The 15019-nt window shown below is 42.0% G+C and overlaps 1 protein-coding gene across 1 annotated transcript; it reads left to right on the top strand.

Moving 5' to 3' along the window:
• Positions 1-9481: 9481 nt before the first annotated feature.
• On the top strand, positions 9482-14023 carry FAM237A (family with sequence similarity 237 member A). The gene is made up of 2 exons (XM_058548657.1): positions 9482-9893; positions 13883-14023. Exons 1-2 carry the CDS (start codon positions 9482-9484, stop codon positions 14020-14022), a joined length of 552 nt encoding a protein of 183 aa, XP_058404640.1. The 3' UTR covers position 14023.
• Positions 14024-15019: the final 996 nt, after the last annotated feature.

Genomic DNA, 15019 nt, shown 5'->3' on the forward strand with positions numbered 1-15019 from the left:
ATTGTGTGAACATACTGCAATTTATTTATTTACTCCCTACTCTTTGGGCATTTGAATTGTTTCTGGGCATTTACTTATGAATAGTGTCTCTGAGAGCATTTTTGTACATATTTTTTAGTGTACAAGTGCAAGAATTTCTCGGTGTTTATATGGAGGAGTCTAATTGCTTACTCATGGATATGCCAATGTTTAACTCCTTTTTACAGTGATTGTACCACTTCTAATTCTTAATTTCAATAATTTGCTAAACTCCAGGATTTCTAGACATTTATTTAATTAATGGATTACTGCTTAATGCATGCCTGGCTAATACAGCATGTTACAAAAATGATCTCAAACTAGATTTAGAATGTTTCCCATTTTCCAATGACTGAAAATTAAAATGTTGTCATTGAATGGGAAATGTTTTTTTCCTCAGGGAAAAATGATTTTATACTTTGATACTTAGCATCTACTTTTAGATTATAGTCTTTCAATTAAAAACTCCAATTCAGAGGATGTGTCCATAATCATATCCAAGTAATATCTCCATTCAGCAAAAGCATGATAAAAAAAAATTGGGGCACTGGATAAAGGGAAAAAAAAAAACCAGATTATCTGACTGACATTTTAATTTTTTTGTCCAGAAGTGAGAAGGAATTTCATCAATGCAGGTTGATTAACGACACTAACTGCTCCAGTCTCAGGTTCAGAAGGAGACCGTCCTCACAGATCAAGTCAGTCAGCATTGACTAAGAAGTTATTGCGTGTGTGCTGGCCTGTGAAGCTGAGAGCAGCTGGACTGATTCCCACTCTGAAGGACCTTGCCATCTGGTGGGGCGGAGTGGGAAGACGAGGAGAGACAGATAAGCATGCGTAACAACTAGAATACAGTAAGCACGTAATGAAAGTGTGAACAAAAAGGTGTGGGAGTCTAGAGCAGAGCAGAGCTAAAGCCCTTAGATACACGTGAGTCAAGGAACAGCTCCTCGTCCCAGGAGCCCTGCTCATCCCGTAAGATGTTTTCTGCCTCCAACGTGTAGGTCTATGACGCTGTTTGTTCTTTCACAGATGTTTTCTTCTTGGCAAAAGCCCATGATCATCACTAGACCCCTGGCTTCTGAGCTGTGAATCCCTCTGCTCCTCTTGTATGTTTTGAAATAGAGATTTTAGGATGTTTTTTGCTACCCCATCATAATTGAAGCCTTAGAAAAAGAAACTTACTACTGCTAAAATCTTAGACCATTGTCATTGTTGCCTTGGTATGAAAACCAGATTGAAAACAAATCACTTGTATTGTAGTCTCTTTTGGAAACGCATAGCTCAAAAGAGAGAACTATTCTGAAAGGCAATACTTATAATGGCTGCTCTTGAATTGCTGGGGTTATTGCAAGAGATAAACTCAACTTTTGACAAAGCCATAAGAATCTCTGTGGGCTTTGCAATCTACTGGAAAGAATGGGTAAAAGAGGAACGTATCTTGAGAAGAACCCTAGAAAGAAGCCACCACTATACCTATTATCACAACTATAGTATCTTCAGTTGTACAAGCAGGGAAAATATGAATGAACTCTTCCTGCACCCCGAGTAACTTTCCTTTTCTGCACATTTTAGAATCAACATCCAACATCATCTGACTCCTTCCCTGCAACTTGTCCTTATGAATCTGATGACACTTAAAGAATGACTCATCCACTTGCCCTAATGGGCATTCCAGGAAATTGTCCTTGTTTATTGCCATCCTCAAATGATGTAAAAACATAAAAGAATGAAAGTAATTATTTTTACTATCTGATCCTAAATGTTAAAGAAGCACCCTATTCTTAAAGGCTGTCCCCATCATTTGCAAATTAATGCACTGCTGAAGATGCAAACTATCTATATAATTGCTCTTGAATTTCATTAAAATTAATCGGAAGTCCTTTTTAATGTCTTTGAGAATTGCTTTAAGTGGCAAAAATCAGAAAATCTACCCATGGGGCACATTCAGCTAATTGCGATTTACTTCTCGACTAGTCATTCTTCCACCCTAGGCTGCAACCTTGTAAAACTGAAACAACTCTTTGGATGACAAATGCCAGTCAAACCAGTTATTCAGCATCATGTAATTTAAATGACCCTTGGTTTCCTGAATATTTTTTGACAAGTCAGAATGATGACGTGATGGACTGATTCCAGATGTAACTTGTTAAGATTATTCTCTCTGTAAGTTGGACCTGCCATATGCTCCCTCCCAGTTGGTCCTGGGGAGGAAGCAGAGGAAATGACAGACTATACAGTGAAGAGAATGGAGAGCGACAGACAGTGCAAGCGTTTGTGCAAGCACAGTATTTAGAACAGATAAATGACAACGAACAAAGACAAATTTGGAAACAGAACCGTGTTCTAACTCTTACCAACTAAGTGACTCAAAGAAAATCCCTCAACTTGACAGCAAATTGGGGGAAAGAGGAGAATTAAACGTGTTTTCCTTAGGATCACATGAGACCATATGTATGAATATAATGTTCTGTACAATGTAGGTGCTGACCAGATGTTCGTCGTCGTTAGAGAGAGTCTCATCTGTGGGAACGAAACCACAAGAGTAAGATATCTAACTAAGTATGCTTATACGTTTGACAGAGTACAAAATGTTTCATTCCAATGATTTGGTGTTGGCTTTCTTTTTATCTAAATGCAAGAATTACTATGCCATTTTCCTCTTGAAATTTTTAAACTAACAGTAAGATTCAGATGAAGGATACATATTTCCTCCTGAGAATCTCTCCCAACTGCCCTGATAACCAGCGAATACTAAATATATGTTACAACAGAGTGTGTAGTCATTAGGATCTTCCTCTAAATAAAAATATTGAATAAGATGTCTACTTAATTTTCAAGTGGAAGTTGGTAAACTGTATTTATGAGAAATGTTTAACCAGGGCATTATTTTCCAGGGAGGCACTACGAAAGCTTTACTGAAAATCAAAATGTCCAGTCCCAAGTAAGTACATTGAAAAGAAAAAAAAAGCATATGAACGGACACTAACTAGGCTTTTTAAATAAATGATTTTTACTGCCTTTGCTCCCATTGGCAAGAGCTGTTCTGGGCCATCTGGTTGGGATAGCAATGTCACACCCTCAGCTTCTGTGAAGCAGAGCTGACCATCTCAATGCATTGTCTTCAGCCTTACAGGATGGGTGGAGCTCAGCCCAGTGGCCTTGACTTCCCTCCGCTTAGCTGCTCATCTCAGTGGTCGTGCTCAGAATCCAGAGCTGCTCCAGCTCTGAAATCTGAAACCGACAGAGCCCTCTCCCTGACTAGAAGCTCTCTGCCTTGCAGTCCCTTCTTTCTTTGCTCCTCTTACACCTGTTCTTTTTCCTTCAGCGAGACCGCCAATTTCCACTGTTTCCTCCCAGTCTTTCATCTCTCTATTCCAGTCTCTTCTCTTTTTCTAACCTGCTTGTAGCCTTGATTCCTTTGCATCCTTCTCCTTCCTCACCATTTACCCAACAAAACTCTCACCCTGAATCAGCGTAATAATGGTCATTCCTTTCTCCTACATTCAGTCAGGTGAGCACTGCAGGAGAAAAATGATAACTAGCATTTATCCAGTACTTGCTACATGCAGCACCACTGTAAGTGTTTTCCCTGCATGATCTCATTTTGTCCTCACTAGCCATAAGGGAGATTTAGCAAACTTTACAGGCAAGAAAACTGTTTCATGGAAGTTAAGTAACTTACCCAAAACATTACATCAAATCAAAGACACCATCAATTGTAGACACCCCATTATTTTAAAAAAGCAAGAGAAAATGCTGCCATTCTAATTGCAAGATACGCTCGGTTGATAGATACATCCTGGTTTCAGTGGTGTTAAATGTGAAAAAAGTGCATCTAAGAATCAATGAAATATGACAAGTGGGGGAGACATGGTGCAAACCCAGGCAGTTTTGATCCAGAAGCATAATAGTCATCATTACGCTATTCTGCCTCGTAAAAACCACACAAGCATGCAAAACGATTTGTTACAAACTCATGGTCCCAAACTTCTCCTGGATTTTTAGCACTTTGTTTAGTCTCTCTCTGCTCTCTCCTTTCTCTCTTCCCTTCTCTTCAACGATTATTCCAAAGCCTTTTCACTCTCCTTAAGTTCCCTGCTTAACACCTCCCCTCATTCACTCTTTGTGGATGACTGTGCATCTTACTTCATTAAGAAAATTGAGACCGTTGACCACCAACTCTCAACTCCTCCCCTCTACCCACCATCCTACCTAGGGCCATATCCACATCCAGAGTAAACTCCCTTCTTTCTTGTTCCGAGAGCAAGCTCCCCTTCCATTAAACCTTGGCTCCTCGTCATTCTCTTACCCCTAAGGATCTTGTTTCCTCTGAGATTGTTAGTTATCCTTCCCTCCTGAATTTCGACTCCTCCCTCTCTAGTGGTTTCTCTCCCTCAGCCTGTGAACACGACAAAGACCCAACCCCTGACCGTTCCAACTCCTCTCCCTCTTCTTTTCAAAACTGTGTGGAAAGTGCTTCAAGGGACTGTCTGTGTTTCCTCACTTTCCATTTCTGCCTCAGCCCACTTCTCCTCCCCCAACGCTCAGCTGAAACTGCTCTTAAAAGCAACTTGGTGACCTCCTATTTTTTAGATCTAATAGAAATTTTTTTGTCTTCATTTTATTGACCCCCTTTTCTGAATCTGTGTGACATAGTTGATTTCTTTCTCTTTGTGGAAATCGCTGGCTCACTGGCTTCCAAGGCACGACGCTCTCGGGTTCCTCCTAACTCTCTGTTTCTTAATCACGTAAATGTTGGCCTTTCCCGGTTCCTATCCTCAGGCTACTATTGTACCCACTTTACCAACTTTCCTGTGAGGGTTGTAACTATTGCCTACAGGTAAACCTAAACCCCGAATCCAGACTTCTTCCTGAGCGCTGCAGCGCAGTGTTCTTCTTAGACCCCGCCTTCCCCTTACCGAGTCAGCTTTTCCGTTTGGATGTATGTCATCTCAAACTTAACATCTTGAAAACCAGATTCTTTATCTTCGTTTCCCAAATCCATTCCTCAAAACATTTTTCCTCTTAGCTGATGGTAATTCCAAACTTCCAGTTGCTTAGCCCCCAACACTTGGAGTCATCTTCAATTTCTCTCTTTTTCTTGTACCCCACATCCCCTAAGTCCTGTCCTTTCTACCACCAACATACATTCCGAATCTGCTCCCTTTCCCTGACTCCACTGCTGCCGCCCTTATCTGACCACCGTCCTGTCTTGTCTGGGTCCTGGCAGCAGCTCTAACTGCGCTCCCTGCCTCTGCCCTCGCCCCCTCCTGTCTGTTGGCTACTGAGCAGCCAGGATGGATTTCTGACCTCACGTCCTACCGCTATACCCAGAAAACAGTCACAACACACTTGTTCCATGCTCCCCCATCCCACACCAGCATTCCTTCATCTGTGTATGCATGACTCACTTTCACTTTCATAGGTCTTTACTCAGATATCTCATCCAGAAGGGCTTCTCAACATTCCATATGAAACAGCTCTTCACCATCCTTTCCTACTCCTGTTTTACTGATTCTTTGTTTTTTCTTATCACACCTGACACATCACAGGTACGTTTTTTCTTAGGCTTCAGAATGATAGACTCTCATTATTGTCTCGTGCATGGCACTGTTTGTTTATTTGGTTAGCTATTTATGTGTTTGTTTTTCATACATAGCTGTAAACTCACCATTCAACACAGAATCTAGAAACACCAATTGTTATACACATATGTAATTCTACAATTAAAATATAAATTTTTCCCCCCACCCCCACTAGACTGTAAGCTCCAGGAACGCAAGGACTTTGTTTTGCTCCTTCTGTATATGCAGCATCTGGAACAGTGCTTGACACATGGCACTTGAAAATAAAGCAAGCACTGCATGTTGATGCAGCGATGTTTTCAAGGGTAATGCAACTCTTAACATGGCCACAACCAGAATTAAATCCCATGTCCCTACCTTTGTTCTCCCTTCTCTCTCTACACTTCTTTCCTTGACTCTGCTCCCCAGAAGCACAGAACTGCTCTGAGAGATCCCTCCATGCCTTCGCTCATGCCATCTTCTCTGCCTGGAGGAGACCGTCCCCTCTCTTTGGGCCCCAGAACACCTGTATAACTCCTTCTTCAAGAAGTTCACCTCCTCAAAGGTGCCTTCTCTGCCCCCTCCATTTCCTTTCCCTTCCTCAGGGTCCTCCCATGCCAATCTCTAGCCCTGTGCTCACACTGTGTCTCTCTGATGACCTTCTCCAAGAGGCTGAGAGCTCCCTGAAGTTCAGGAAGCAAGTCCAAGACTCACATATGATCTTTCCCCACACCCTTAGGGTGTGATTAGAAGCAGGCATCAGTATGCTCAGTTCACAGATTAAGAAACTGGAATTCACTCCATCCAGTTTCCAGCAGGAGAGAAAGCCCAGAACCCCTCAGAAATCCTCTTCAGAGCTCTTTCTTCCTGTCACTTGGGTAGGGGGTGCATTCTCCGAGTCTTCGGTAAACCTTGCTCTAAGCCTGGGTTCCTCCCTGGGCCCCTCCAGAAGGTAACCATGGATACTATTTAGCTGGCACAAAAGTCTTCAGTTAATGGAGACTACAAGTGGTTTTCAGGATGCTTAGAGGGTTTTCAGGCGATGGGCAAAACCTGGAAACACTTGCAAAGGTAGGACTTTTGCCTCAGGCCCCCTGGGGCTGGGTGTGCTTTCAGGCAGGGTGGATGTTAATGCTCAGCAGAACGCCGTGGGGTGACAGGGCTCCAGGCCTGGACTAGAACATTAACCAGCTGTGAGTTGAGAATCAAAGGGAGTCTCAGGCGTTTCCTCTTGGAAAACAGTGAAATCTGGAGCGACGGGGATGGGCTGACGCAGCGGTGCCAGCAACATCCCAGGCTCTTGAGGGGATCCAGGTCTCAGAGCCTGGAGATAAGGGATCTCCTGTCTCCTGCCGGGGGGGGAACTTCTAGCAGCGCCACGTCCTGACCCGCATCCTTGCCCGGGGGGTGTTTTCTACTCTCAGCCCAGGACCACAGGCAGGCAGGAGAAATCACCCCCAGGATGTGTCGAGGGAGCACCTTCTTTCCTTGGAGCCTCTACTGGCCGCTGGGAGGGCACCCATGTGCCTTCTCCGACCCTAACAGTCGTGGTCTTCCCTCACGTCTCTATTCTCAAACAAGGCGCGCCTGGAGTGCGCTCCTAGACGACGCTGGGTCCCAACTTTCCGGTGTCCGCCCGCGGCGTCTCGCCTCCGGAGAAGGACCGGGAAGACGCACCGCACAAGGCTCAGTTCCGCTGGGGGAGGGTGGGTGTGGGTCGGGGTCAACGAGGGCGCGGATGTTAGCCTGCTTGTTTCCTGAAGTGAGATCTTGAGGGCAGAGCGGGGAGCGGAGGGTTTGGGAGATGGACGGGGGCGAGAGGTGGCGGCAGTTTCCTGGCTCGTTGACGTAGACGTGGAGAGGCGCCGAGCGCTCCCACCGCTTAAGAAGAGGCGCGGCGCCCTCGGGACGCTGCAGCCGGGACCGCCGCGCTCGGGGGCAGCGGGCAGTGCCTCTCCGCGCGCTCCAGGGAACCGGACAGGGCTGCGCAGGTAAGGGCGGAGGGGCGGCTTCTGCGACCTGGAGAACAGCCGCGGGTAGGGGGCTGGTGGGGCGCGCAAGAGCAGCGGGCCCCGGGCGGCTCCGCGGAACCGGGTGCGGGGCGACGCGCGGGGCGCAGCGCGGGCTCCAGCGGGCGCGGGAGGACCCGGGGAGGAACTTCCCGCGGGAGACTCTCCGGAGAGGAGGCAGCCTGAGCCCCGCTCCGAGCGCCGCGCGCGGGCAGACGCGCGTCCCGGACGGCGCCGCTTCAGCACCGCGGACAGCGCCCCGCCCGCCGCGCCTGCAACTCACCCTGGCAGCCGGGACCCCCTCCAAGGAAAACAAACTCCCGGGCCCCTCGACCTGGACATTTTAGTTCAGAAGAGGACACACTGAATATAATTTTGTTCAGGTAGAGATTCTGTGCAAATGATCTGAAATACAGGGAAAACATATTTGAACAACCTTGTATCTCAATATGCCTCTTCAACATAGCAACGTGCATTGTTCAAAGACGGTTTCTGAAATACCGATTTAAGGGTGCCTCAGTACTTTCTGCTGCTGTGCAGAAGAGAGAGATTCCATCTTATGGTGTTATCATGAGATGTTCCATACAGACTAAGTATTCCCGTGAGCTGTGCCTTGCCTGCCTTCACGATATTAACATCTGAAAGGTTTGGAAATATAAGATAAAACTGAAAGCGAGCCGTGTAAACCCTCCTGTTTTTTTTCTTTATGTTAGAGTTGGTTAAGTGTAATATGCATTTTGTATAGTCAGTGAGGAGTCAGATAAGCTTCACTTCTTGGAAAAAAGAAAACCTAGGTTATTATTAATTTAAGGACATCATTTCTCATTGCGCTTGTCTGAAGTATAACATAATAATTTCAAAGTGGTATATGGATGCGTTGATTTTATTGCAACAGGTTTTGAGAGCCAGTAAAGTTGAATGAGAGGCAAAAAATTTTCATTAAAATTCTTGAGATTTATAGCAAGAAGAGACAAATGAGAAAACATCATCTTTATGAAAGTTATATCAGAATTGCAGTACATTTTAGGTGTTTGTAAAACGTCTCTTGATTCTGTTCTAATGGGTTGAATATATGTCCCTTGGTTCCCATACTTTTAGCACACTATCCTGTGTTTATTTTTACTTATAACATTTTACAATTCTTATGCTTTTTTAAAAAATTAAAATTCACCCTGAATAGGAAAGCATCCAAGGGTAAAACATATTCAAGTTCTTAATTACATGGGAGTATTGGATTAGGATAGCTAGGCTAAATTACGATATTATAGAATAATTGAAGCCATACAGCAAGATTTTAAATTTTCACTTAATACTCCTTTAAACTATATTTCTCTGTACTAGGGAAAACTAAGTTGACTTATTCATCTTATAAAGGAATACATCTTAGGAATAAATATTTCTTAATCTAAATATCTTGATTTTACACTACCTGGCTTGACAATGAGTCATTTTAGATAAAATGGGGCTTTTTTTTTGTGTGTGTGTGTGTGAGGAGGACCAGCCCTGAGCTAACATCCAATGCCAATCCTCCTCTTTTTGCTGAGGAAGACTGGCCCTGGGCTAACATCCATGCCCATCTTCCTCTACTTTATATGGGACGCCGCCACAGCATGGCTTAACAAGCGGTGCGGCGGTGCGCACCCGGGATCCAAACCGGCGAACCCCGGGCCACCGCAGCGGAACGTGCGCACCTAACCGCTTGCGCCACCGGGCTGGCCCCAAAATGGGGCTTTTGATATGGGATGCAGGATAAGACTTTTCCCAGAGACAATGATGTTTTCCCCTTTGCTGGCACCAAGGTTCTTAAGGCATGACTACTTTCTTTACTGAGTGGAGCACAAGTAGGGACTCACATGAGATCTTTCCATCCCGTGCAGTTTCAGGGCCATGGCCAATCCTGGGAACAGAGGAGGGATCCACCGACCCTTGAGCCTCACCTGCTCCCTGCTCATTGTGGGAATATGCTGTGTGTCTCCTTTCTTCTGTCATAGCCAGACAGACCTGCTGGCTCTTAACCAAGCTGATCCTCAGTGCTGGGAGTCTTCTTCAGTACACCTCCTGGAGATGCGGAAGCCTCGAATTTCTAACACTGTTTCAGGGTTCTGGGATTTTATGATCTACCTGAAGTCATCTGAGAACTTGAAGCATGGGGCACTGTTTTGGGATCTGGCCCAACTCTTCTGGGACATCTATGTGGACTGCGTCCTCTCCAGGAACCATGGCTTGGGAAGGAGGCAATTGGCTGGAGAGGAAGAGAAGATCTCAGCAGTGCATCCACAGCACGCAGGGAGAAAACAAGGTGGTCACCCCAGGTCCCAGGTCTTTTGAAAGGGTCAATCAAGTATGATTGTGCTGAATTGTGAGGAAGAGGGGAATGCTTTAGGGGAATCCGTTGCCACATATATTCCTCCCAGGGGTGAACCCCAAGAGCATGCAAGTGATAGGAAGATAGATAGCACTTCCTTTTGCATTTCATAGTAGCTGTTTACATCAACATATTGTCCTCATCCTCATACTTCATGTGAACAGCAGCAAGGAGGAGTCAGAAAGACAAGTAAGGAAAAGCTTGATTCCCAAAATACAACATAAAGGTATAAAGGGATGCCCCCCAATTAACACTATTTTTTACCATTAGCCTGAACATTGGCAGTCATACCTGTGTTTATTTGCTATAGAAATGGGAAGATTTGAGTATAAGCCTGGGGAAAATTCACAACACACAAGCTCTCTCCTTTTCAAATTGAAAGGAAAAAAACATTGCTGTCACGTGAATGGAGGGGCTCCTTGAGATGTACTTAGTTGATGAGGCAAAGGGTAGAAAAATCGGCTGGCTTGCAAATTCGCTCCTTGCTGCTTTTGAACATATCTCAAATAAGTAATTAACTTCCAGCAAGCTGAGCAATTGATTTTCAGTAATTTGGAACTTCCTACAAATTTAGAGATTTTCAATGAAGTAAATATTATACTCAAATACAGTCTTCTCTGGGGGCACGAGAAGAAATATCCTTTATAGAATCAGAATGAGGGCAGATGAGCCCCTGTGAGTAAGCTGGGAGATAGCTTTATTCTTTTTGGGTTTTTAGTGTTGTTTCAACCAATGAGCTTCCAACGCTTGCAGTAAGGGCTGTTTGGGTGGTAGGGACTCTTAGAATTATTTACGCACCAGAGGAAAATTGAGGCATAACTAATTTTTGCATTTTTACATTTTATTGTGGGTATTTTTATATATTCCTGTAATCTTGCTATTAAAATAACAACAGTAATAGTTCTAGATCAACTCTTCCCCAAGACATTGTAGAGCCTTTATATATGTAGTTTGTTTTAACCTCAGTAACTAAAAATCCTCATGATTTGCTGATCCATAAAACCAGATAATCCACTTCTATTATTTATAGATAAATTTATTATTTTGGCAAGTGTTATTGTAACTTAAACCAATTTCCTTTTTTAGGGGGAATATTTTTTCAGCAGCTTAGCTACTAAAGTAGGAACACAAAATGAGTGTCCTTAAATGTTGGTTACCAATATTTAAAAAATCTTTTGAACAGAGGATGCCCAGACATCAGCATCAGTAAGGACTGTGTATTTTCTTCATCTGTACTATAGGGCCCTTTCTTCCATTCTTATTATATTTAGTTGCCATACTCAAATCACTACCAATATTTCTTGTTTTTTGTATTTTGCACTCACCTTGAATTACTCAAGTATCTACAGAATAAATGAAAATAATAATATTTGTGTTCAGCTGAACATAAAAATAAATAATTAGTTAATTAATTAAATAGTCTTTCTCTAAAACAGCTTTCAGTTTACTTGCTTGCAACAAGTCTATCAGAATAGTCTGACACTACATGTAGTTTTTTGATCACACTGCAACAAGGCATTTCTATCTTCTTAAAAAAAAAAAAAGCAGTAGATTTGTCTTCAACTTTGGAAGCCACTTCCTTCATCTTGCTACAGAGTTACTATTGACCCAGCTGGTCTGCAAACTGTAGCTGGAGTTGGCTGTGCAAGTAGCAGGAGGGAACATTTCACTTTATTGAAGTTATTTTAATGTTTGACATAAACAACTGTTTGCAGGTCAGAAAACAAGACTTTCCATTTGGAATGCATAGTCATAGTCAAAAAAGGCCTTGGGTCAAGAAGACACCATGTCTAAACGTTAAATAGTTACAGGAACATCGAGATTTCTTCTCGAGAGGCTTGACTACGTCTCTAGTAGCTCAACTCGGCTCTGGATGTACCTGAGCGGATTCTCTACTAATTTTTTCTTTTGTCCCTTGGGGATTAACATGCTGCCAGGTTGGGATGGGAGTGAGGGTGAAGAGCTGTTTGTCTCTATATTTCTCAGGGAAATCACATCATCAGAGCGGAAAGGAAGAACTAAAATAAGAGTCTACGTAATGTGCAAAAAGGTTCTTGTTATTTTGATGTCCTCAAATTAAATGGTTTAAATACGCTTGAGAATGTTGTTATGAATCATGGTTTACTAAAACAAAAAACTCCTATATAATTTTGTATGTTGATATGTCATATTTGTTAATACTGAGTCAACAAATATGAAAACGAGATATCATATAGCTATGGAACGTTGGGCAAGTTAACGTATTTAGCCCTCAGTTTCTTTATCTGACAAAGAAGGGCATGGAAACTAGATGACCCATAAAGTCTCTTCAGGTTCTCCACTCCAATGTTCTGTAATTCCATAAAAGAGAAATGCACATGTTTAACTATGGAAAGAATCTGGATGAGCTTTATCCCAAGGTTATGGCTTACTCAGCTGGATGATGATGATGAACACTGGTTGTTTATAGCACTGATAAACAGAAACAGAGGAGGTGCAGAAATGAGAATTCCAAAAAATCTGAGGGCTAGAGATAGCATCATTTGAGAAAAGACTCAAAAAATCATTGTTATTTAGTCTAGAAAGATATGAGCTAATACCTGAATGCTGAAATACCCAGAAGGTGTGATGAACGTGTACCCGGACTTAACCACTAAATTATGATGGATTATATGAAGGCAGAGAGACAGAGGGAGAGATCAACTGATTTAGGAAAAGAGTAGGCTGATGATAACCCCTGAATAGAAAATAACAGAGTTGAGGTTACCTCACGGGTTACTAAAGAGTTCAAAGCAAATGAAGGGATTCTGAAGTATATCATTGTTTGTGTGAAAAATGATGGCTTCTTCATTGAACAAATCTTGCTCTGCTACTGAGAGGAACAGAAAAACCTGCCTGCCTGAGCCTGGTAGTTTGTATGTTCTAGAAAAATTGTAAGTCTCTGCATTCCTCTATGACAAGAAAATGAAAACTTAGATTGATAATTTGAGGATGTTTGCTGTTGGTGTCTAACTAGCTGGCAAATTTTTAAACACTAAGCAGAAGAGAAAACAATGTTTCAGAAATATAAATAATTAGGGCCCGGCCCCGGGGCAGCGGTTAAGTGCGAGGGCTCCGCTGCTGGTGGCCGGGTTCGGATCCCGGGTGCGCACCGACGCACCGCTTGTCAGGCCATGCTGAGGCGGCGTCCCACATAAAGTGGAGGAAGATAGGCATGGATGTTAGCTCAGGGCCAGTCTTCCTCAGCAAAAAAAGGAGGATTGGCATGGATGTTAGCTCAGGGCTGATCTCCTCACAAAAAAAAATATATATATATATAAATAATTAGATTCACAAATGCTTGATTTTCTGCTTTACTCACTCCAAGAAATTTCCTAAGCAACACATTCAGAAATTACCCATCTAGAAATCTGTTCTAAGGAAACATTTAGAGATTCAGAGATGTAGCTAATGATGCAGCACGAGGCTCTTCACTGCAATATTGTTTATAGTAACAGAAAATTCGGTGATAATCTGAATGTCCCCTAACAGGGTAATGGTGAACTAAATTATGACATGAAGTGTGTGTGCATAAAACTATGGTTATCTCTGGAAGATTATATTATGGGTGGTTGAAAGTTTTTTTGTTATATTTTTATATTAAAAATTATATAATGACCATTTTTACTTTTTTAATCAGAAAAATATATCTTAATACATATTACTTAACAAGTAAATATATTTATTATAATTTACTTAATTTATATTATATAACTAAACTGCATAGGACACAAAACTTTGCATAAACAAATTTACATATATACCTCTGTAATAAATTTATACAGAATTTTGATAGTAGAGTGGCAAAAACAGCAAACTTTCTTTATAAAATCAATTTATTAATATTTAATTAACATGAAATTAAGTTGGTGGACTAATGATTAGTTCCTTTTCCCTATTTTCAGGGACATATTCTCAGCAACTAAGAATCCCCTCCCTAAAGAAGAAACAGTTGGCTGAAGATTTGATAAACACACACGTGCGCAGGAGTGGGTCAAAGTTCTTTGGAAAAGTGACCAGCGGCCTGGAAATAAAGAGAAAATAAATCTAACCTCAGCGCTAACTTACATGTTGGAATTATAAAATATATGTATTTTTCTTGACTATTGATCATTTATTTACTCGAAATGGTGGGAATGTCCAGAGATAAATATTAAGCCACATCCTCTGGGAGTTCTTGGGTTCACTCTTTCAGGCTGCCAGCATGTTCTTTCTAGTGGTGACATTACCTCCAGATCGTCCCACTCTCTGAAAGAGGTGAAATAGCTTCCAAAGATGACCGGGGGATGGGGGCTACTCAGATTCTTCCTATTAATTTTGATCACTTGTTTTGGAATGCTGGACCTTGTTAACAGACCAGAGAACCATACATTTAACTTGAATGCATTGCATGACTCCCAGGCCACTGACCCCTGGATCACTCATCCGCAGGCACATAAGGGACTAGATTTATTGATTACCAGGTACTAATGGTCTGTGATACTGAATCTTGTTTGAAAGAATATTTTTAAATATTTTGAACTGAATGAAGCAAAAAACAAAACAAAACAAAAAACTGGCAAATAAAGCATTCTTCTAATGAAAACAAATTAATAAAAGCTCTGGACCCTAAGTAATCTTATTGGAGCCTCTTTATTTCAATATTTAATGTTACCATTAATGATAATCCAAACTCTAATAAAACAGAAGTATAAATTATTTCCCAATTAGCATATTTTCTATTTGATTAAATATTAAAACTCTATAATTGGTTACACTTTGCATTGAAAAGCAAATTGAAAATAAAATTAACAGCATTATAAGAAAAGAACCCATAAACACCTTTTCCCTCAAAATGACCAGCCCTGAATAAGGTTCATACCAGAGAAGTCCAATTAGCAAATTTATTTGAGTTCCGGACACAATGCTTTTTTTAACTCTAATTATTGTCATCTCTCCAATCATTCTGACTGTTACAACTGATGATTGACAATTAGTTTGAATTTCAGATATGTTAGCAATGCATTTGCTTTCTCCAGGTACAAGGGAAGCCTCAGTAACTG

This window comes from Diceros bicornis, chromosome 10 (assembly GCF_020826845.1).
Source record: "Diceros bicornis minor isolate mBicDic1 chromosome 10, mDicBic1.mat.cur, whole genome shotgun sequence".
Taxonomy (NCBI): domain Eukaryota; kingdom Metazoa; phylum Chordata; class Mammalia; order Perissodactyla; family Rhinocerotidae; genus Diceros; species Diceros bicornis.

Coding starts and splice junctions, on each gene's coding strand:
- FAM237A (XM_058548657.1), top strand. CDS start 9,482: ATGGCCAATCCTGGGAACAGAGGAGGGATCCACCGACCCTTGAGCCTC. Junction 9,894..13,882: donor GCACGCAGGGAGAAAACAAG/GTGGTCACCCCA, acceptor CCCTATTTTCAG/GGACATATTCTCAGCAACTA.